Genomic DNA, 23,750 nt, shown 5'->3' with positions numbered 1-23,750 from the left:
CTGCACTTGCGGGCGAGTTGGAGTCACTGCCATTACAAAGCTAATATTTACAGGTGGGAAGGCATCCAGGTGGAGAGGCAGCAGTGGTGGAAAAAGCCCAAACATCCTTTCCACGAGTTTGCCAGCGCTGTGTGGGTGATGGGGGCACAGGCAGGGCAGCAGAGGCAAATGCTGATTCATTTTGGTCCCTTTTCCAGAGCCCCTGGAACCCTTTTCTGGGAACTAATATTGCTGACAGGCAGGTAGGGCAGCTAGTGAAGTCTGTGGGATATGGGGTGGAAAATGAAGCAAATGCTCTCTTTCCTTGGTAATATGGGGATACTGTTGTCCCCCCTATTTGGAAGAAGGAAACTGAAGTGACCCAGCTGGGTGACGTGACCCACGCTGCCTGGAAAGCAGAGTCACACTGAGAGAGAGCCTTCTTATTTTCAGTTCTGCTTCCAGGATGCAACTCCGTCAGCAAGTGGTAATCAGAGACGGAGCTGATGGGAGCCCAGAGACTCTCGTGTTACAGATCTATTGGGAGGTTGGACGTATGGACCCACACACGTGCTAAGCTTCAGCACAGGGCAAGCCCTGGCCGGAGTCATATTTAGTTCTCAATCTTGTACAGCTCTCCAAAGGAAGCTTCAGGTTCTATAGAAATGCTGTGGTTGCCATTTGCTCCACTCACCCTCCATGGAGGATATGTGATGGGAGGAAGGAGGCTGGCCAGAACACGTGCTGTTGCCAGACAGTCCTACCTGGCACATGAATGCAAATTACCACTTATAGGTTCATCTGGCACCGTTCGGGCTTCACGGTGGGGCAGCCACAGAGCACTCCTTGGTAGCATTCTTTGCCATCTCCTCTGGCCATCCCCATCACTTGAGGAGCTGGCTGAAGCGTGGCGTTACAGACGTGTGCCATGTCTCATTCGGCATGGCACTGCTGTGTCACCACGGTCTGCTCCTCCAGCAGCCAGGCTGATGGCTCTCCCAGCACGCTGACCCCAGCCCGCAGCTGGGCACCAGCCTCTCCTGTGTCTGCCTGTCTGGGAGAAGCTGAAAAGAGGGACGTCTTTGGCAGAGTGTTGTTAGACACTCATCAGTGCCTTAGAAGACAGAGCTTCAAAGCAGGGCTGCTGTCAATCCCACCTGCCCGGCGTGGCCTTGTTCTTTCTTTCTCATCCCCAGTCTGTCTCCAGAGGAGGCTTGCTTCTCTCGGGAGTACCAAGTGGTTGTTTGTAAAACTTGTTCCTGACTTCATTGACACCTACTTTCCTAAAATGTCTGTGCATTGAGATCATGCATAAGTTTCTTCACACTCTCAGGCAGATCTCGAAGGCTTGCAGGTGCTGCTGTCACCTCTGTCCTTATCACTTGTCACCTCATTTTGCTGCTGGGACTCCAGCAGTCCTCACAGGAGCTGAAGACTTCTCTCTCTGGCTCAGGAGGGCTGTTGCTCAGTGAAGTTCATAAGGCAGGGCTATTCATCTGCCTTCTGGAGCTGCTGGGACCTGCCTTGGGCACTGCAGGCTCCCAGCTCTCTTACATTATGTCTGAAGATATCCTGCCAGAGCTTTTGCAGCGTTATTGCATGATACCCATAGAGGTACGGTATGATACCCATAGAGGTGTACCCTTTTGACAGGTATGCTGAAGGGAGTTTATTTACTGTGGTCTAGCTCTGTTTTGTCAAAACAAACATATTCATGTGCTGCCCTCATTTCCATTCCCGTGGCCCCGGAGAGAAAGTTTTCCACTGTTCACATTGTACTGGGTTTTCCTCCAGGAGGGGATCCGATGTCTCAGCCCCTGCCTGCTCAGGGCAGCATGACTGCTGGCCCCTCTCACACCAAGGCCTAAAGTCGGTGTCTGGTCTGGTGGCTGCAGCATTTGCAGGGAAATAATGATGCCGCCGAGCCGCTGGTGAGGAATACTTTAACCTGCATTCTCAGGTGTTGCATCATTAATGAACTGTAATGTGAAACATAAACTAGCCACAGGATTTACAGAGGAAATCTATAATATCTCTTGTCATTACTGCAATTCATTAAAGTGGGAGACGGAGGTGACCCTGAAAGAATCCTTCACTGAGGTGTAATTAAGGACTTAAATACAGCCTATATGTTTGTCTCTGAGATTTTACTTCATGTGCCTAAAACCAGAAACATGTCAAAGAGCCCACAACTTGTTACTCAGGTTCGTGGGCACCTGAACCCACATTAAAAAGATGAATAGGAATCATGATGTTTCTAGATAAAAGAAGATGGCTAATAGTAGGGTCTTGTGGGTTAGAGTGGATACGGGAGAGTGGAGTTTTGTAGTGGTGAGAAGTGGGATTGTGGTCACTGAGTTCTGAAGGAAAGGCTTCGTAGTGCAGGGACTTGACTTGGGTCTACAGAGACAAAATAAAAGACGGCACAGATGGTTCAGAGGGAGGGCTGTGGCTGGCAGTGGCTTCTGTTCGCTAATTCCTTGGAGTATGGTGTTTCAGATGTATAGCAGGCTTCTTTAAGCAGTTGCCCACAGCCTGAAGCCAGCTTGCACGGCACTGTCTAGCGACCCACCAGATGTGGTGGCTGTGGGTGGACAGGGCTGGCGCAGCCTCTGGGTTGCCATCAGCAGCATGGGGCCTGCCTCCTTGTCCCTCTGTGTGGGACGTGTGGTGGCTCCGACTCACCCAGCTCCCCCAGGGCTCACCATGGCTCCCACCTGGAGTGGCAGCAGCCAGGCCCCATGTGGATGGCTCGCCCACCTCACAACCTCTGTAGGAGGGCAGTTGAGGTGGCTGTGGGACAGGGGGTGTGAAGATGGTGGCGGTCAGAGGTTCCTGGCCGTCTCGCTGTGTGTTGGAAAGTGTTCTTCCGCTGGCCGTGGGACGTGGATCCAGGAAGGCAGCTCGGAGCTGCACGAAGCCAGGTCTGGAGCAGTGCAGGCGGCAGGCTCTGTCACTTCCCTGAGAGCCGCCATGCTCTGCTGAAGCAGTTAAGAAACTACTAATTAGGACGAGACAGTTTTAGTAGCAGGACAGGAAAAGCGGAGCAGGAAGGCAGAGGGATTTTCCTCTTGACATCTTCTGCTCACCAAGGACAGGAAGGAGCCGAGGCTGTTGAGGTCTGAACTCTGCTTTGAGGTTGTCTCCAGACACTCGGTAGCACAGGGGAAGGAATTTGCGTAGCCTCCAGGGACGTCAGCTTTAAGGAGGTTCCAGAAGCGTGTGGTACCGGGGACAATGCCTCAGAAGAGGCCTCGCAGAGGCCACCTTGACAAAGAGCGCCGTGCTTTAGACACGGCTATTTTGGAAGTGCAATACATTAGACATACCTGGCAGATCCCCTTTTCATTGCCTCCTTAACCCGGGTGTGTATATGAGTTTTCAGGCCTGTGCCTCTCTGGGGAGAAGTGGAAGATATTTATTTCAGGAGTGTCTTGTGCGCATCATTTATATGCTGAACACATGCCGTGTGCTTTCGACAGTATTTTTCAAGCAGGCTCTGTCGTTCTCCCAGCAGTCAGCAAGCAGCCTCTGGTTACAGCGCACTGGCAGCTCTGCAGGTACTGCGGAAGGTCTTCCTGCCTACTTAATACAGGGCAGGGGCTTGGTCTCCTGCCACTGCAAAGGCCACATTTATAAATCAGCACTAAGTGCTGTGAATGAAACAGAAGAAAACATCAGTGACTTTCAAGCTGTTCTGTCTTGAGTCCCCAAAGTGTATTTTTCACCCTCTGGGCTGAGGTGGGTGGAGAGGGAACTTTACCTCATTCGCTTCCCTGAAACCTGTTGGAAGTTGTGGTGAGGCGGCTGCGTGATGTGTGCATGTTGAAGAAGGCCATCTGAATTGTAAACAGCACTTGCTAAATTATTATTAAGTGAAAGCCGATGTAGGAGGAGTTCTTGGGAAAAGAAAAAAAAAAAAAAGTCGGGTCTTTTAATAAAAGTCATTCGGTCTGTTTAAATATTGTCCCCTTGCTGCACACTACATACTTCGGCTCATGTGGATGCTGCAGGGAGTTACCTAAGTCATATCAAGGGCAGGGAAGGCCCCATTAAATCCAGTTACTATCAATTGTGTGAGAGCTTTAAATGGCCACACTAAAACTCATTATTAAAGAAAGGAACTATCAATTTTATTTAATGCATTGCACCCAGCCTTGATTCAGCTCCCAGCCCAGAGACTCGCCAGGCGAGCGTGGGGGCGATATCAAAATGAGCCCCGTGTTCTCCAAAGCCCAGGAGGAGGATGCTCCTTCCCCAGAGGCTGGCTCTGGGGGATGCTCGAGGGCATCGTGGCCATGGGGCTGGGCTGGCGTGGATCACCATGCCCCAGCTGGCTCGTCTCTTCACTGGCGTCGTTGCCAGTTATCAAAAGGCTGAAGGTGTAAATCGTATCGCGGGCTGCAAGGTGGAATTTGATCCTTGTAACAAGCCTTCCAACTCCTGTGCACATTTACTACTATTTCTGCCATTGCTGTGGAGTAAAGATCTTTTTTTTAAAAAAAGAATATGCCACCAGCATGAATTGAAAATGTCCTCAGGAAATTTGAGGTTGTGTTTTTCTCACATTAGCTGCACAGGCAAATTTGCAATAAAAATGACTTTGCTGTGGAAGCCTTCTTTTCCCATCACCAAGCTGTCAGTCAGACTGTAATTTCTCTGTATCGGACTGTGCTGAAGAGCTAGCCGAGCTATTCTCCTACGACATGTGTCCCTAAAACCTCAGATGTGAAAAAATCATTTTGGATGGAAGGAAGAAGATTTCATATGGGGAAAAAAAAAAAAAAAAAACTTTATCTTACAATGAAGTACGACCTCTGAGAAGGGTGGCAGTGGCAGCAGTGGAGTCCAAAGTCCTCCTGTTAGCCACCTCCTTCCTCCACTCCCCTGTTTTTGGGGTAACAGGGTGCCCTGTTCCTGTGTGAACAGCGTTGCAGGGACAGCAGGGGGCTTGTTGATGTGGAAACCAAGCCCTAACAACAACTCATTTCACCGAGGGGCACAGGCAGCCATCTGACGTTGACAATGTTGAGTGACTGCTGACCTTGTTTTTAGCGTCAGCTGATACCGACTGGAGCTCTGCCAGTTTGCACCAGTTGAAAGTCTGGCTCTTAATGGTGGTGATTATCCTGGTTTTTACAGCAGCACTGAGAAAGTTGCAGCTGCTGTGCTCCTCATCCAAGACTTTAATTTGGGGGAGACTGAGTCTTCTGGGGTTATTTCCAGGGGAGCATGTGGGAAGAACCTCTCTCCTTCTTCTGCGTCAATCCTTTTTCCCCCTTTTTATTTTATATGAAGAGATATTGCTCAAGCACACCACGAAATGAAAGCCATAAAGCTATAAATTACACCTCAGCTAGCTCCACAATATGTTACCAATTACATCTGCTTTATTATTCGCGTCCAGGGGGAAAACATACATCACGCCAAGCCCACTCTCCAGAAAGGTTGGTACTGTACTAGAAAGAACACCGTGACTCTTCTCAATCAGTGGAAAAACAAACACAGCTTCAGCTCACTCACACACGACGTTTGTGTCCGGGATGACAAGCTGAGTAATACTGCTGCGGTTCTCCGAGCCCGCTGCGTGCTACAGCATCTGTGGCCACATCATCGCCCCGTGGAAAGGAGAGGAGAGAAAGCTCTTAGAGGGGCAGGCAGCTGGGGGATGAGTTGCAAGAGCCTTGGAAATTGCTGCCCAATAGGCTATGGAGGGGGCATTAACATGAATCGCAGCAAACGGTATCAAAAATGAGATTAGGGGAAGGGGGCATGCCTGAGAAGAAGGGCTTGTTGTGGTTTGCAGGGTTTGGGCAGTGTGGAATAATGCTCGTGTTGTTCGATGTGGGTGTGTATGTGTATGTATGTACGTGTGTAAGTGCACCTGTGTGCGTACAGACTCCAGAACATCTTCAGAAGAACAAGGACCAGTGGAGAACGGGCTTCTTTGAGGAAAGGGAGCTGGGAGGTCTCCATGTGAAGGAGTCATCCATGCGCATTGCCGAGTTTGTTGTGCTGTTGTTGCTGAAGCATTCCTTCAGCTTCTAACTTCTTAAAGTCAAGGTTATGTTTGTGCTTAATAATTCAGCAGCGGTGCCAGCTCAGCATATTGTCTTTTTCTTCCCTAGTCATTCTGGTTTATTAAAAAGAAACACTGACGACAGACAGAAGGGTTGAAGGAGCGTGTGCCTTTCTGCTTTAACTCTCGCCGGGCACTGGCTTCTTCCGTAAAAATCCCAGTAGACTTGTGGGGTTCTCGGTACCTTCGCCCCAGCAGCACCATCCCTGCCCTGGGAAGGGAGAGCCAGCAGAAAGCTGGGACCTAGGCGTCCTTTTCTCCATAGACCACCTTCTGAACAGGAACATTTTCTGTTTCAGTGGGATGTTACCCAGATTCCTCAGTCAGCCTGTCTCAGTGATGCTTTATTTTGACTTTGATTATGAGGTTGTGGGTTTCTTTTTTTTTTTTTTTTTTTTTTGAATAATGGTGTAGAAGATCATTAGTTCTCCTACAGGAGAAAAAACAGTGGTTTTTTTCTTTTCTTAAAAAATAAATTATATTAGGACTTGATTCCACCACATGCTAATTTGTACCTTGTATCGTTAACAATGCCGTTCATTTCCAGGGGATCTGCTTTCCAGTGACAGTGTTGTCACTGTGAATAAGAGGAGATGAACACAATTTTACAAATCTGAGACAAGTAAGAGCACACGGTGAAGCTCGTGTTGTCTAACTCCCATCATCAGTGTCCCTGAGCAGAGACAAGCATTGTGCACGATTCCCACACACAGACTTGGCAAGCAACCTGAGACATCATCTGCTGCTTCTGTCCTGGCTCTTCAGCTTTGTCAGTGCACCTCTGCCTGTCATGGTGTGTCAACTCCTGGTCCCATCCTGGCTCTCTGCAAGCCAGCAGCTACGCAGTGGTTTTATGGGGGTAAACAGAGGTCTTAAGTCACGTCTGCCAAACTTGTTAATACAGGATGAGCCTGAGGATTTGAGATTTGGCCTCCACAGGCAGAATGCTTTGCAGTATTTTACATCAGCAAAAGCGATCTAGGTATGTTCCTGGAGACAATGGGAATAGGAGCCTCCTTAGGCAAAGGAGGTAAAAATAACATTTACATTCTCGTTATTAAAAATGAGAAGGGGAAGAGCAAGAGAGCAGAAGTCTCAGTGTTTGTTAGTAGAGTTCAGCTGGGAGTAATGATTTATTTTAGAGCATTGTTTTTTATTTGTGTTGAATACATATTTCTGAAAGAACTTGATTTTTGTGCGTGTGCTGTATCTGAAGGCTGTATCCCATTCTCCCTTATTGCCACCGAACAAATGGAAAAAGCTGGGGAAGGCGTCTTGACGCTGTGGTTTCACTCTGGTGTTTTATTGCAGGTATGGCCTCGCATGTGCAAGTTTTCTCTCCTCACACCCTTCAGTCAAGTGCCTTCTGTAGCGTGAAGAAACTGAAAGTGGAGCCGAGTTCGAACTGGGATATGACCGGGTACGGCACACACAGCAAAGTCTACAGCCAGAGCAAGAACGTGCAGTCCTCCCAAGCAGCCGCCGCAGCAGCCGTCAACGCCTCCCTCCAGATCCCCAATCCAAGCATCCCTTACGAGCAGACCATCATCTTCCCAGCAAGCACGGGGCACATCGTGGTGACGTCCGCCAACAGCACTTCTGGTGTGGTTGCAGTGTCTGGGCAAACACTGGGCGGGCCACACAACCTGATGCGTCGCAGCACTGTGAGCCTTCTGGACACCTACCAAAAATGTGGACTTAAGCGGAAGAGTGAGGAGATAGAGAACACAAGCAGCGTGCAGATCATCGAGGAGCATCCACCAATGATTCAGAACAATGCCAGTGGGGCCACCGTAGCCACCGCCACCACCTCCACGGCCACCTCCAAAAACAGTGGCTCCAACAGCGAAGGGGATTACCAACTGGTGCAACATGAGGTGCTCTGTTCCATGACCAACACGTACGAAGTGTTAGAGTTTCTTGGCCGGGGGACCTTCGGACAAGTCGTCAAATGCTGGAAACGTGGCACTAACGAGATTGTGGCCATCAAGATCCTAAAGAACCATCCTTCCTATGCCCGGCAAGGCCAGATTGAAGTGAGCATCCTGGCTCGGCTGAGCACAGAAAGCGCGGATGACTACAACTTCGTCCGCGCGTACGAGTGCTTCCAGCACAAGAATCACACGTGCTTGGTCTTTGAAATGTTGGAGCAGAACCTCTATGATTTCCTAAAACAAAACAAATTCAGTCCTTTGCCCCTTAAGTACATTCGACCAATTCTCCAGCAGGTAGCAACTGCCCTAATGAAGTTGAAAAGCCTGGGACTGATTCACGCTGACCTCAAACCAGAGAACATCATGTTGGTAGATCCATCTCGACAGCCATATAGGGTCAAGGTCATAGACTTCGGTTCAGCTAGCCATGTGTCTAAAGCTGTGTGTTCTACCTACCTTCAATCCAGATATTACAGGTAAGACACTGGGCTCAAGTAGCATTGCTAGAAGTATTTTACCTACGGGAGTTTTCCTTCTTTGCTGCAAATGGATGAGAGTCATCCCTTAATCCTAAGCCGGGATGGCTCTTAGAAAGGCTTGTTGGCGATAGGAATATGCTCAACTCTTAGAGTTTACTTGTGGTGAAAACCATAGTCAATTTGTAAATAACCATAAAATACTGACTGTTGGGGAAAAAAAAAAAAAAAAAGAATTTACCATTTACAATTTAGAAAGCCTTTCGCCATTGTCTGTGCTTCCTTCTCTCTGAGACTGTTTCCAGAAGAGGGACTGGATCTGGGGAGTCTACATTTCCTTTCCAAGTCAATACAAGTAGGTTCTTGGTTTCAGAAAGGCCTTAACCTAAACAATTAATCCGTATGTTAGCTGTATCTTCTAGCTTTTGTTTGTAAGTGAAAGCAGGGATTTTTCTAAAACAAGGTTGGCCAAACACACTTTTCTTCCACGCGGGATGCTGTTGGTAGGGATGAACGAGTATTGTCAGTAATTTGGGGTTGGACTGAGGGCCTGTCTGATTCCCACTCTGCTGATTCCCACTCACAGTGATTATAATGACAAGTATGTTGTGCTGGGATAGAGTTTATGACCTCTGCATAGGTGCATGCAAAGCAAATGTGTGAACCAGCTGTATTCCCCTTCAGTCTGTTAAACGTTTCAGCAAACGAGCCTCTTCTCGTTTAAGGTCATCGTCTCGACTTCAAGACACAAGTTCCCTTCATAGATGTTCTCCTCAGACCTTCTTTTTGGTACCAAACAGCTTGATTTGGCATCCCAAGAGCCAAGAAAAGCAATTCTACTGCTAGTTCAGGCTAGGGTAAAAGAAGTAAGAAAAAAAAAAAAAGGCATATTCTTTTAAAGGACAGCTGAATTTAGAAATGTTTAGGCCATGTTTTTGTTACTGTAATTCTGTGAAACAGGAGCAAAGAGGGAAAACGTAATCCTTCTTGATGAACTGATTTAATGAAAATTTGTCCTGGTATCGTGCACAGCTCATCAGCTGGGTTACAGAAAAGCAGGGTAGTTGCTCTCTTTGTAAATAGGAAAGAGCTCTGTCCTATGCATGGAGAGGACTGGGGAAAAAATATCACGAGTTGTTTTCAGACCCTTTTCCTACTTGATAAACATCCCACCGACAAAACCTTCCTGAGCTCTGAGCTCACTAAGAGTTAATTTTCACAGGAACAGGAACTTTGACAATGTAGCACTGCAGCAGCTGATTTTTATCTGCTTGTCCTTTACTCTGAAGGAGGCCAGAAAAAAATCCCCAGCCCTAGTTTGTACCTCAGAAGAGGCTTATTAAATGAAATACTCTACCTGATGACAGTCCCATCCTCCAGGAGAGACATGTTTCTGTGGTAAATATGCAAAAGCTTTTAGGGTTGCAATTACCTGGCAGACTAGTAAAAAAAAAAAAAAAAGATAATACAGGCATTTTGTTGTTGAGTTATCTGTGATTCTGCATTAGCAGCCTAGGTCCCAAGCTGAAAGACAGAAGGGGCAGCCAAAATGAAATATGTGACAGAAAGCAGAAATGAAAGAGAAAAATGGTTCATTCTCAGCGACAAACAAGGAATATTTTTGTGGCAGTCTCTGGGGAGGAAAAGGCTTGATAAAAATTTGCTTTTTATATTTTAAATGTTATTCCTGCCTGGTCTGAAGTTGCAGCTTGTTAGATAATAAGTTCTGTCTGTCTAATTCCTCTCTTGTTTTCCCTGCCTGAATTGTCGGGAGGAGGGGCAGAAGGGGCAGCGGCTCACTGGGAAAAAAAAAAAAAAAAGAAAAAAAAAGAATCTTGTTGGGATGAATTACATCGGCAGGGGGCTGCTGATGAAGCTAAATTCAAGTCATGAGGAAAATTTATATTCTTCTTCATTTTCTGATGGGGAAAAATACAGCACAGAATAAAGACCTATTTTGCTCCAAAGAGAAGGAACTTTCAAGCTAGGGGAAACACGGGACTTTATAAAGATTTCATGTGTCTTCCATTTAATTTACACTTGTTTTGCTTGCTAGAGTGTAAAAGACAAGGGGATGACTTCCAGAAATGGCACATTTAAGCTGAATGTGAAGGAAAAGCTTCCTGAGAGTAAAACCTTTTAGACTCTAAGCAGACATGCCAGGGAAGTGACTTGCACATTTAAGGAAAAACTAGGCAGAGCGCTAAGAAATACAACAGAGGTTGGTTCTTAGCAGGAGGTTTTTTATTATGAGCTTTTGGGAGCGAATTCCCAGATCGACCCCCATATTTTAGTAACAATTTTTTTATTTTCCCTCTATCTGTTTTTTTTTTTTTTTTAAACACTACTTTCAGGAATGTGGTGGCCAACTCCTTTCAAGTGAGGAGAGTTCTGTGGAGCCCTGGTAATTCTCCCAGCAGTGACTCACAGACATTTCCTGCTCCTGTAAATGATAGGCATGCTTCCTTCTCCCTGAGGTGGAAGACAGAAGGGACTTGAAACAAACTCTGTCTTCTTTCTTGACCAGAATCGGTGTGTTCCAGCAAAATAAGACAGTCCCAGGCCTGCTCTCTCCTCTGCTTGCAGATAGCACAGGAGCCATTTGCCATTGCTGCCATGTAACATGCTCTGAAGATACGCTGAGATCCCCAGGCAGATTTCCTGTGAGCAGGACAGTGGGGAGATGGTGTATAGCATCACTGGAGCAGCTCGAGAGCCTGCACTGAGTGCTCCCACATCAGGAATATTTCTGTCACATCAGGAATATTCCTGTCGGGTTAGGCCAGAGGGACCGCAGTGTTGTTGAGGTGGCATTGCAAAACAGGAGGTATCAAAAAAGGTCAGCAAAATGTCTTTAGTTTAGCAAAACTTCTCTCCCGTCCCTCTCAGAGGACGTAGCCTCCTCCAGGCTAGATCTGCTGCCCTAATTGATCCTCCGGAGATTTTCCTCCCTCTCTGCTGACTGTAGGGGACCTGAGGCAGGCCGTGCTGGGCTAATGTGCGCCTCGCATGAACGCCCTCGCCTCTGAGCATCCTCCTCTGGGAACACCAGATCCCCGGTGCCTGCCCCAGCCCCGTGCTTGCTGAAGGGTGATGAGCAGCAGCCAGCACCTGGCTGGAGCAGCACCGGCACTGACTCTGCCCCTGAATGACCAGGGACCGTTCGCAGGCTGAAGGCCTCAGCCGGAGGAGGTGGGCTTCTTCGGGGAGCAGCCTCCTTCCTCCCGTGCAGCTTCAGTCTGTAAATTCGCCGTGGTACAAACGTGCCTTCTTCAGACCTGCATTTGTCATACGGTGCTCTTGCCTGTGTGTTTTTCCTAAAAAATGCCACAATCTGAAGGGGAAATCATTCAGGCAGGCTCTGTGGTCTGTTTTTCAGGAGGCCAGAGGGATGAATGACCAGAGACCCCTTCTGGGTTTATAATCCCTGCATGTATAGCTTCTCAGGAAAACTCATATTCTGCAAAATGCAGGGCTCAGGCTTCATCAGATGCCCCCAGACACTGGAGTCAACATTCACACACTACCAAGGAAAGAGGGATACCTTCTGGGAGAGGGACTGACTTCTCTTTGGAGTACTACCACCATGTTACGCTGCCTGCTTGTTTTTTTCTTTGCTGCTCAGCCGAAGCAGCTGCTGTGCTACACCCCAGAGATGACTGCATTTCACTAATTAATGGCATAATCACCTTATGAGATTTAAGTCTTTCAGAATTTGCAAAGTAAATAGTGGCTGTCACCCCTGCACTGTTAATGGATAAGCGTAGTTTTGATGCCTTGTTCTCCAGAGGCTTTGGTATGTGGCATGTCTGGCCATGGGCTGAGACGTCTGCAGTGTGGGTAAGTGGCCTTTGATCAGGTGGTTTGATAACAGAGAATGAAACTGAGCGTCAGTTTGAGGAGGTGGTTATCTCTGTTGGTCTCACTGCAAGAAGATACACAGGCAAGAAGTGCTCTGCGCATGGTGTCGGCTGCTGAGTGCCTTGTGTAGCAAACAGTGAGGTGCGCGGGTGGCTTTTAGCTCTGCACGCTTCGCCAGGTGAGCACTGGTCCTGAGGAATGCCGGGGGCTAAGCTGTCTGTGTCCCCTCCGTCCTGCCACACGTGGACATCAGGTATCATCCTCCAGCCACACGCAGCAAGGTGGATTCCTGAGCAGCGTCGCCGCCTCCTCCCCATCGTGTGACTCAAAGCACACGTCGTCCTGGCCAAAACTGCCCTTCCAGTGAGGCAGCAGTAATGGCAGCAGGGATAGGCTGTGCTTATTAGGTTAGTCAGTGCGCTGGCATCTGTTAAGTCCTTGTATAACAGTGCTAATGCACTTAAATTTCAAAATCTTCTGCTGCTCTGGACTTGCAAAATCACCTCTGGGTGCTGCCTGGCCCTCACTGCTGCAGCGCTGTTTTCTCGTGTATATCTACTTCAGCTGCACATTTCCAGGGGTGAGAAGCTCGCAGTCATTTCTGCTGCTCCAAAAGGATCACGAAGGAGCTGCACATCTCGTTGCTGACACCGTATCGTGGCCAAAAGGGATGTTCAGTGGACGGATGGTAGGCACAGGGCTGCATTTCCAGCACCAAGCACCCGCCCAGCCCCTCGAGCTGACCTCTCCCCGCTTGTATGCAGAGGAGGACTGGAAATGCACTGACACAGGCAGTTCCCCTCTTCCTTCTAGTTTCTTACTGCATTGCAAAGATTCGTGACTGAAGTATGACAACACTTTGCATGAGAGCATCTGACAGCACGCAGACTCATACCCTTTCAGCAGCCGAGACTCGGTTTCACTCAGTGGTGATACGCCTGTTAGGGTTACAGGCTTGCAGGATGCTGTGGAAGGCTTTGTGAAGGAAAGAAGCCTTCCAACTGCACTATTTTCAGCAGTCTTTCATTTCTTTCCCAAGGACACCAGAGTTTGGAGTTGTTGTTTTCAGAACCAAAATCCAGCAGAAATGTTTTTGCAAAACCAACACCAGGATTAATTGAATCTCGGTTTCTTTGTATCCAGACCACCAAGCCTTGGAAGGGAACAGAGACTCAGCTGAAAGCTTTTGGCTTTGTCCCATCTCTGTGATAGTCAGGCCAGGTTGGTTTTTGGTTTTACAAAAGTGAAGCGAAGACAGTTCTTTGCCAAGATCCTTTGTGTATAAATCACCCCAGAGCAGGCATGGTAAACAGGTGTTGTGCCCGTGATGCATCCAGCAGAAGATATGCAGTGTGTATTCCAAAATAACTCCCTTTCTGGAGTCTAATTTAAAACAGAAAAGCCTATGCTTCAGCCTAAACAATGTCTTCAGACTAGAGTGTCCCCAGGGTTTTTTTTGCTGAAACCTTCTAACAATTTCCCTAGGCTTTTTGCTCCAAGCAGACACCGCAGCTGCCCCTTTGTCCTGGCCACGTTACTGATCTGCCCCTCTCTGCCCCTGCCTCTCCTGCTCGTGATGCTGGGGATGGGCTGAGGAGAGGGAGAAGTCTTGTGCTGCTCCCTTTTGGCTCATCCGTGTCTGAACAGTGGAAAATGCAAATATCTGAGTGCTGGGCCGGTTCCTTTTGGCCCCGCTGCCCTCCCTCAAACCAGCTCCTGCACAGCAAAGATGTGGGGTGGCAGTAATGATTCCTCCTGCAGATCCCAGCCTCATGGTGCTGTGTGTCGATAGGCAGGGACCATTTGTGGCTGTAGCTGAGGGACAGGGACCCGAGTGGCCACCAGCAGCAGCTTGGAGGGTCCGGTTTGGCATGAGCTGGTGCAGGTGAGGGACCAGTTCCTGACAAGTCAGCTGCAGCTTCACAACTTTGTCCAGCAGGAGGAAACACCACAGCTCAAAGGCACAAGGAAAACGTTGGCAATGTCCCGCTAAGCACAGATAAAATAAATAAATAATAAAAAATAAATTTGGGCTTCTACAATCCCCGTAAATTGCTGGAACAGCCAGAGACCCTAAGAGCACCCCAAAATCTGGGCTGCAGGCCCCCTGTTAACCAAACCCTGCCCTTCCCACATTTCTTGTCCCTTGTTCATTGTTGCTAGAGCGATTTGCGTCGAGAAGAGTGTCTGTTTCTGAGGAGTTCCTCATTTCCAGCTGTTTACCTTCCCCACCTGAAATTACAAGCTCCGTTAACAGCAGATACAGGAAAGGATAGATCACGGCCTTGGGTGCAGGGAAAGTGGCACTTTCTGGCGTGGAAATATCACTTCAAACACGGCCACGTTTAAGCTCCAGCTTTCGAGAGGGCTTGCGAGGAGGAGGCAGTGAGCAAACACACTCCCTTACCAACCTTCCACCTGAAACAATCTCAGAGCTCCTGGCACAGCCGTCCACGAGCCCTTCTGATTAACCCAACGCTGACTCCTGGACTGCTCCCTGCCTTCTCTGCACCCGCTGCCAGAGGTGTTTTGGTAGCCCCGGGAGGAGCAGCGAGGGGCTGGGAAGTGCCAGGCCCCCCTCTGGAGGTTGCCCACGTGTGCTCTGGGGGTTTAGAGGGTTTTTGTTTTGTTGTTGTCTCCTGCTGCGGCGTCTCTCACATCATCACCGAAACAAGACTGTCACAGGATTTCCTGCCTTCTATTTTTCTAGTGAACAGGGGCCGGCTGCCATCGGTGTCAGCTGTGTGCACCGAAGACCTACAGGTTGGTCTCTGCCCCGAGTTGCTTGCTTCTGTGGCTTCGGGTTCACCCTCCTTTCTCTCCTCCCACCCACGTCGCTTCCTCACCAAACGCGAAGGAAGCGCAGTGGGGCAGAAGGTGCCCGGCTCTTCGCCTGGGGCAGTTGCTCTTCTCACAGTGGTCAGCAGAGGAGAAAGCGCTGTGGTTGTGCAGTGGTTTCCTCTGTCCCTCTGCTCTTGTTTCAGGGCCCGTTGGGGCCCATGCACTGCCTGGCTCTCAGCAGCGCTGGCTGACAAGAAGCAGAAAGAGGTGACGGGCGGTTGGCTTGCCATCAGTGCTCCCAGAGCAAAAATCAGTCGAATTAGTAGGAGATTCATCATCCACGCATCCAAATATGAAAGGGGCATTAGCAACACAATTTGCACAGGCTTTCAGGGATGCTTTGCTCAAGTAGCACATACTTAAAAATCCTATCAGGCTTTTGCATCCGTAACATCTCCCCTGCACGTTTGCTCACTGCAGGCAAGAGATTGGTGTGTATCACAGAGGAAGCCGGCTGCGTACGTCTGTGCGTTCATTAGGGTCACAAGTTTTAGGCCCCAGCATGGTGGGACTGAGAAGCTGTATTACACCAAAGGGCATTTTCTGATTGGAAAGCATTTCAGCTCCGCTGCTTGCTGGCTACGAAGTTAGGAAAGTGACTGACGATGGTTCATACGTGAACGAGTCATTACAAGAAGAGAGAAATGACCTGAAGACGCTTTAACTGCAATGGGTTCCCCAGTGTCAGGCCCCTTAATGCTGTCATTTCAGTCCCCAATGTTTGTGTCTTAACTTCCTGAGCCAGTTGCTGCACTGGTGGTGCTTCAAATTAGCCTAAGTGAATGTAAGTGCAGCTGGTTCTCAGGTGGGGCTCAGTAATTTTCTTTCTCCAGGTCCTGCTGGGGAAAATGAGCACCTCTCAAGCACCCGAGAGTTGTTACCTTGCTTGAAAAACACTAATCTTGTGGCCTGGCTTAAGCTGAGGTACAGCCACAGCTGTTACCTGTTTAAGTAGGAAGCTTAAGAAAATCACAGAATCAGAGAATATCCCGAGTTGGCAGGGACCAACAAGGATCGTCGAGTCTAACTCCTGGCTCTGTGTGGGGCCACCCAAAAATCAGTCTGAGAGCATTGTCCAGTGGTGTAACACTTCTCAGACTCTGGCAGGCTCAGTGTCTTTTTCCTTTTAGGCCAGATCATAAAAAAGGCTATTCTGCAGTATTTTATAATGGGGAGAAGGAAAAAAAAAAAAAAAAGAAGAGAAGAGAGGTATGTATATATACTGTGAGAGAGCCTCAGCACTAAGAGAGTAAATAAAAGGGAGGTGGCTCTAGGAAGCTGGAGAGGGGGTGGGCAGAAAGGAGAAATCCTGTTGCAGAGGGTGGTTACCTGGAGGTCACTATTCCCTGCGTATGGAAAGGCGTAGGAGGAAAGAAGATGAGGTTTCACCCTCCTTGCTCTCTGAAGGCTTTAAAAACAGGATAGCTGATTTCCAAACAGAACAGCGTGCTTCTTCTGTGACAAGCTGGAAAATAAACTGTGAGTCTCTGAGTGGCAGCTTGACCTCTGCCTTCCCCTTACTGAAGGACAGAAGTAATTTCAGTTATTGTTTTACTTGCACAGACACAAGTTATGCTGTGCTGACAGGTTTTGCCTTTATTTTGCTATGACTATATAGTACTGTTGTTTAGGGGCACGTTCAGATCCTGTTCTTTCCACCCTGCTTCTGCTGATTTGCGTTAGTATTAACCTGGTGTAGCAGACTTCTACCTCCTTCAAAACTTGTTGTACCCCTTGAAAGGCTCTGTTTGGAGGGTAAATGCAGGGTAAGGTACAGGGGGTTTGACCCGGGTCTGAATGAAGAGAACTTGAATGAAGAACTTGGGTTAACTCTTCCTCATATATTTTTTTTTTTTATTTTTATTTTTGTAACCACTGCAATTTGTAGCAAGTTCCAAGCAGAACCTCTCAAACATAAGCATAGTGCAATGGGCCTGATGGGATGTGAGAAATGCTGAAAGTTTCTTATCACAGAATTTCTAGGTTGGAAGAGACCTCAAGATCATCGAGTCCAACCTCTGACCTAACGCTAACAGTCCCCGCTAAACCATATCCCTAAGCTCTACATCTAAACATCTTTTAAAGACCTCCAGGGATGGTGACTCCACCACTTCCCTGGGCAGCCTGTTCCAATGCCTCACAACCCTTTCGGTAAAGAAAGGGTTCTTAGTGTCATCACTGAGCTTCTCCCTTTGCAGAAGGCTTGGAGCAGTCTTGGATGACTTTGGTGACTTGCTCAGCTCCTGCACCCAGGACGCTCACCACCTGAAGTGTTGGAGAATTGGGAAAATTGTCTGTTCCAGCAGCTGGTGCTCACATAAAAGCAGGCAACAAAAAGCTAGCAAGGTTTCGGTTAACTTGGTAACAGGAGCGGTACTGCAATGAGTTGGTGTCTTTAACTGGAAGTCTTGGGATGAGCTCACTCGTGCTAGTACTGCTGAGCAATACCACGTTTTCTCCCCGTCCACCCGAAGGTGTCTGTTGCTGTTTACCTTAGGCTGCCTTCCCCAGAAGCTGTGTTTTCTGCAGCGGGGGCTGTGTTTACAGCACCTAACACACAACCATTTTTGTGGCTGAGGCCCTCAGACAGAAGGGTAGCAGAGTACAAACAGCCCTCAAACAGAAAGGTAGCGCTGGGAGACGTGACTGCAGGGGTTAGCACGCACGGCTGGGGGACAGCTGGCGTGCAGGAGAGCTGCTGACCTTCCTCCTGTCCTCCTCGGTCAGGGCTCCTGCTTCAACCAGTTGCTTCCACGCAGAGCTGGGCGCTGGAAAGAAAGTCCAGGGTGGTAGGGGTGGAAGGAGGATCTGATGGCTTAGACAAAATAAATGGAAACTTTTTTTTTTCTTCCCCAAAAGAATGTTTTGCTTGCCAGTGGGAAGCTGCAAACAGGGTAGTCATCCAAGAGGGTAATGGAATATTTCCCTGACCCTCAAAACAATGTTAAGAGGGACAGATGAAATCTAAAAGGTAAACACATTCAGCTGAGGCTAGCTGAATTTCCTGGTTACTATGCTAAAAAAGTTAATGATGAAACACTGCCAGTTGTTTCGGCAGGTAAAAGGAAGTAATGGTGCAGGCTTGTATCTAAAACAAAATAAATAAAGTTTACCTAAGAGATCTTGTCCCTGTAGCTGTCAAAAATACAGCTCCTGCCATTGTTAACAATGTAAATCAGTGGTTCAGGAGGGCTGCATGGGTACAAACAAAAGGATAAGCTTGCCATGTCACTGTTCCTGTAAAGCTCTTCTGGAGGTTTCTTTGATAACACCTATCTCCTCGTAGCAGGTGTGTGAGGGACCCAGGAAGGGAGAGGTAGCACGGGCTGGAGCCTACGTAGCTGTGCTGATATGAGTATGGAGATGTCGCTTCCAAGCGTATTCCTTTGTAAGTGAGGTCAAAATATAGCGTGATGTGCGAGATATATAATGAGTGAGAGGAAGAAAGACATGCTAACTGGGTTGGAAGATAACATTTTGTCTTCTGAATGGGTTCTTGTTATTGCCACCGATTGTTACTTTCAGAAAAAAAATTATGTTGAAATTATTCTTCTCTCTCTATTGTTTAGCTCTTGTTCTCAGCTTTGTTATGGCCACAAAGAGATGATAAAAATGGATTGGCACAAAGTTGGGTTTCGTGTATCATTTAGAGACAGGTTTAGAGTTATGTTTTCAGCCCTTAGCACTTTGATAGGGTCTGTTCTTCATTTTGAAAATAGCAATAAAAGAGTAAAGAACATAAGAAAACACAATTTTTTTTTAATGAAATTGTCAGTGCTGGTTTGAACTTTGTCTCTGATCTGTATGAAGTCTCTGAACTGTGCGGTTGGAAGAAAGCAGATAGAAAAGAGAGAGAAAACGTCCATGTTCCTGGCTACTTTAGACAGTAATAAAAAGCCCCCAAAGTGTTACTTGTTTTTAATCTGTGTATTTATGTCTATATAAATCCACTGAGAATAAACTTTAAACGTTTGTTAGATTTAGAGAATTACCTTTCTGCATCAGTACCTATGATCTAGCACAAAAGAAACTAAACTTAAGCTTCTGCAAATTGCCCTCTTGGCTTCCAAAGGCATGGGTAACATTAAAGCATGATCTGAACTGGAATTAAAGCGAGGAGTGGTGGTAAATGGGTGTGAAATGTTCCTGTGTGGCAATTGGAGGCACTGTGTGTGCAAAGGGAGATGGCTCACATTGAAGCTGAAGGACCAACCTGCAGCGTTTGGCAGCATGGTGTTGTGACACGGTTGCCAACCTCTGACCTTGGTGGTGGGTGTCTTTCCATGGGGACCTTGAACGAGTCCAAGCCTTCAGCCTCCTCCTCAGAGAGAGTTGAAGAAATCTCCCCAGCTGCTTCTGCCCAGCAGCTGGAGAAGTGCAGTAGTGCCTGTCCTACCTGTAAGTTGTCAGGGTATTTTCCTAACAGCCTCAATGCGCTTCTTGGGTCTGGAGGGCAGCAAATACAGAAGTTGGGAGAGAAGCAGCAGGAGCAAACCCAGGGCAACAGAGTTTAGTTCTGATAAAAGCCATGGATGGCAAAGGTCAGAGTTGCTTGAGGCAGCTGATACAGCAACGTGAACTGCTCCTCTCAGCCCGATTCTGCCATGTGGTTTCACGTGGGATTTGAAGAGATTAATTTCCAGCTCAAGGTGTGTGCTTTCAAGCAGCCCTGGAGCTCCAGCTCCTAGACAAGCTCACAGCTTTTACGTTAGCCTGTGGCTACAGAAATGGATTACTGCCCTCAAAATGGCATTTTAAGTCATGTAAGGATCTCGTGTGCAGCACATAACTACAGTCCTCAGTTTTGCAAGGGGGATGTCAAGGTGGTCCACTGACAGGGAAGAAAAAAGATGCTGCTTGTTCTTCCTGCACAAAACGCCCCTGATTATTATTATTATTTTTTTTTTTTTGTCTTGCACAGTTCAAATTGAACGGTGAGTGAGGACCTAGAGCTAGGGAAGCAGGGAGGCTGGGAAATGCTGACTTAAATCTTCAGAGCTGTGGGTACGCTCAGGCAGCTTGTAGAATAGCCACTTCCATTGCATTTCCCCCATGCTTCTGCCTCTTTTTCCCTCCTGAGAGGGATCCACATTGTTGGGTCTTTCCCTTCTGCACCAGGAACAGCATGTTTGCTTTCTATGTTGTTTCCTCTTGTAGGTTTAAGGTTAGGCTTCAAGCTTTGCTGCTGTCGTGTCTCCTGTCAGTGATGTGGCCAGGCAGTGGGGTATATCTCTTCACGATGCTTTGAAATGGCCGCGGCACTCTTGGTTGCGTGCCCACAAAACAACGTGCCATGGCTTCCACAAGATGGCTGCTGTGGTGGCCTAGCTGGCCTGGCCCCTGCTGGCCTCCAGCAGGGGAGGGAGGACCAAGTCACTTCAAAACCATGGTAGAAAGGATAGGAGATGGCCGTGGCTGCTGCAAGGCCTGAGCTTGCTTCCCATAGTGCTGCGGGCAGCCTGCACGATGAGGGCATGACTGGCTGGGAGCTTAAGGGCTTCCTTATCTGTGCGGCATGGCACAGGCCCATGGCAGCACGTAATTAATAACGATAACTAGCCCTCCTTATGCAACCAGGGAATGTCTGACAGCGTTAGTAGGTGGTTGCTCAACAACAAGGCATGTTACGACTAACCAGCTGGGACCAATTACGAAAGCCTCAGCGGTGCTAGCAAGCGCCTGCCTGCTCGCATCCTCCGACTAAGTTGGGAAGACGAGTGACTGCTCTGCAACATGTGGGCAGCCTCACGGCCTGCTGGCATGCGGAGTTTGACTGAAGCTCAGCCACCACATCGAGTGTGGGGTGTGTGCACGCTCCGGGCTGTGCCTGCTGGTCACTGACCAGCTGTGGCTCCCTGCATCAGGGCTGTCTGTAGCTCGTGCTCCCAGATTTGGGGTGGGGAAGTGCCCCCAGGGGCTGCACCACCACCACCACCTCCCTCCCTACTCAGCAGCTTCTCCCAGCCCCTCACCGCTGCAGCAGCATCCATCCATTCCCAGGACCTACCCACAGTGAGCAGCTGCAGCGAAAAGCAGGAGCTCCCACTCACAGCTTCCTCATCGATGCTTAGTTGCTACACGAAGATTTCAAGAGTGTGCGACTAAAACATAAAATGAAGCAAAAGACTAAGTGGCACTGCACAGAAGAGAGGGGGGGAAAAACACTGAATCATTGTCCAAAAGGTGCAGCCATTAGAGAATAATAATAGTTTTTGTCTGTGGTGCAGCTGGGGCCATGGATGCAGAAGGAAGGTCCTCAGTGACCTGTGCAATGGCTCTGTTTGTTTAATGTATGAAAACAAAGAACTGAAAAGCAGACAGGGCGCTTTGCAGATACTGCTGCTGTCTCGGTTCCTGTATCTGTGCCCTCTCTTGCTGCATGCGTGTGCGTTTTCATGCTCCAAATCAACTAATCACAGCTACATGCTCTTGGATGCCTTCAGTTTTGCATCTCCTTCGCTGTGTCGGGGCACTCCCAGGTTGTAGAATTACTATTTTTGTAATTTAGAAACTACAACAAATAATGTGAAGTCAAACGGTTACTATTTTATTGTCTGTTTCTGCAACTGTCCTTCAGAACGAGCTTGTAGTAATGACATTATTCCCACCCCTCCACCCTGACCTCAGTCTTTTTCTATCCATTTAGCGAATGCTGCAGCTTGCTCTGTTTTTAATGGGTGGGAATCAATGTGGCTTTTTAAAATTGGATTCTCTCTGCCTGCACAAACAAAATCAATGGTGTTATTGAGCATGTGCAGGGCTGTGTGAACAGGAGCAAGCCAGCGGAGTTTGCTGCCTCAGTGAGGAAGGGGCAAAGCTTGTAGCTCACGCTGGGAGGATCAGGCTTTATTTCTGTGATTTTTGGTAAGGGCTGATGAGCAGCTCAGCACTTTACAGAAAGCAAGGTCTAGGGAGCACTCTTCATCAGATTAATAAGATTTTTAAGGTGATCAGCATGCTGCTGTACAATGGACTAAAGCCAGAGCAGTTTGAGTGCTGGCAGGAGGTTTGAACATCCCAGTAAAATGAGATTTGATCTGAACCGTGCTTTAGTTTGGTATCAATTAAAAACTGGGTTTTCCCCACCTCATTTTGCTCCTGCTGTGGCCTGGTCAGAGACCTCTGGTCTCTGAGCTGAGTTTCAGAGGGAGCATCAGGGATGAGTTCTTGCCTTGCCCAAGCAAAGTGTTTGTACCCAAACAAAGGGGATGGGGGATTTGTATACCCGTGATTTTTTTGTTGTTTTTTTCTTTTGTGGGGGAATGCGTTCACTAATGCTGAGCTGTCTGGGAAACTCAACTGACAGAATTGTTTATGGCCTAGGGAGATGGGGGAAGGGCAGATTACAGATGGATGGTTTTGGTGTTTTGTTTTGTTTTTTTCCTACTTCTTCAGGGATAATCATCAGATTTAACATTTTATTGTATGGTGTGGGAGGGATGGTCTCTTCCAGCATGTTCTCTTGGAGACATCAGTGTCATGTGTAAGCCCTGGTTCACAAGGCTGTGGAAGATCACTTGTGAAAGTGAATTAAATGATACAGAATATTTTCAATTAAACCCAGCTGGGTAGGTTTATCACAATCCATGAAAGTACCTTGTACTCGCTGGCCTTAAGAGCCTACCAACCACTGCCGCCGGCTGCGTTGGCAGGACAAAGAGCACGCACGGAAAGGAAGTTCAAAATTTATTCCTTGTTGAGTCTTGACCTCCCTGTGCAAACTACCAACACAGCGGGTGTATTTGTCTTCCAGGAATCAGACTGATACTACCAGCCCTGTCAGACGGGATGCCAACAGCCTTCCAGCTGTAGCCAGTTTCAGACACCACTGATACGGGTCAGATTCAAACCAGTGACTTTAGTTTTATGTGAAAGACTCCAGAACCTTTTATCAACCTGCAGGGCCATTCAGTCATTTCGCATAAATGCACATGCCAACGCTTGTTTTGAACACGGCTTTGTTGGAGCACAGCGAGCTCAGTGTTTTGAATGAGAGCAGAAATTTCTGGCTGTATGACAGAATGGGTTTTCTAATGTTCCTGTCAGCTGAGGAGCTCTGGCCTGAAAAGGAAGGGGTGGCAAGAAGGGGACTTTCCTACAGAAAGGCGTGCTTGTTCAGTGTCCTCTGTTCTTCTGGCCAAACAGGGTTAGCTTTAAGATGCTGTCAGCTGAGTGCGGAGCCTGATGAGTGGAAAGGAAGAGTTGTGTTTATGATGGTTTCATGTCTCCGTAGCCGGGAGGAAAACCTGAGCTGGCATTTGGTTCCTGACAGCAAGTTCTGCTGTAGTGCTGCTCATGGATCTGGCTGCGTGACTTCCCAGAGAAACTCTCTGATTTTGGTTTTTGTGACCCACTTCAGGTCTCTTGATTTCTAAGTGCTCAAAATCTCCATCACCCCCGGATTCCATTTGCACATGGCATGGGAAAGCTTCTAACAAACAAGGAAATGAACCTTCTCCTGCTGTCCCAGTTTGAGCGAGGATTTCTTTCTGGCTATCATTTAATTATGAGATTGTGACTGGCCTGGACAAATGAGACAGTTTCAGTATCCTATAATCAGTATGGCTCATCCATGCATAC

The 23,750-nt window shown here is 48.0% G+C and overlaps 1 protein-coding gene across 2 annotated transcripts in view; it reads left to right on the top strand.

The window, feature by feature from the left end:
• HIPK2 (homeodomain interacting protein kinase 2) overlaps nucleotides 1–23,750 on the top strand; it is a 122,300-nt gene that overhangs the window by 32,194 nt on the left and 66,356 nt on the right. For both annotated transcript variants that reach the window (XM_084306466.1, XM_084306465.1), the window contains exon 2: nucleotides 7,370–8,468. In XM_084306466.1, coding sequence (XP_084162592.1) covers nucleotides 7,370–8,468 — 1,099 coding nt within the window. The remainder of the gene's footprint in view (nucleotides 1–7,369; nucleotides 8,469–23,750) is intronic.

The sequence above is a fragment of the Netta rufina genome, assembly GCF_964035555.1.
Source record: "Netta rufina genome assembly, chromosome: 1".
In the NCBI taxonomy this organism is placed as follows: domain Eukaryota; kingdom Metazoa; phylum Chordata; class Aves; order Anseriformes; family Anatidae; genus Netta; species Netta rufina.
Note: the sequence above shows the minus strand (reverse complement) of the source record. Positions and strands in the feature narration are given on the sequence as shown.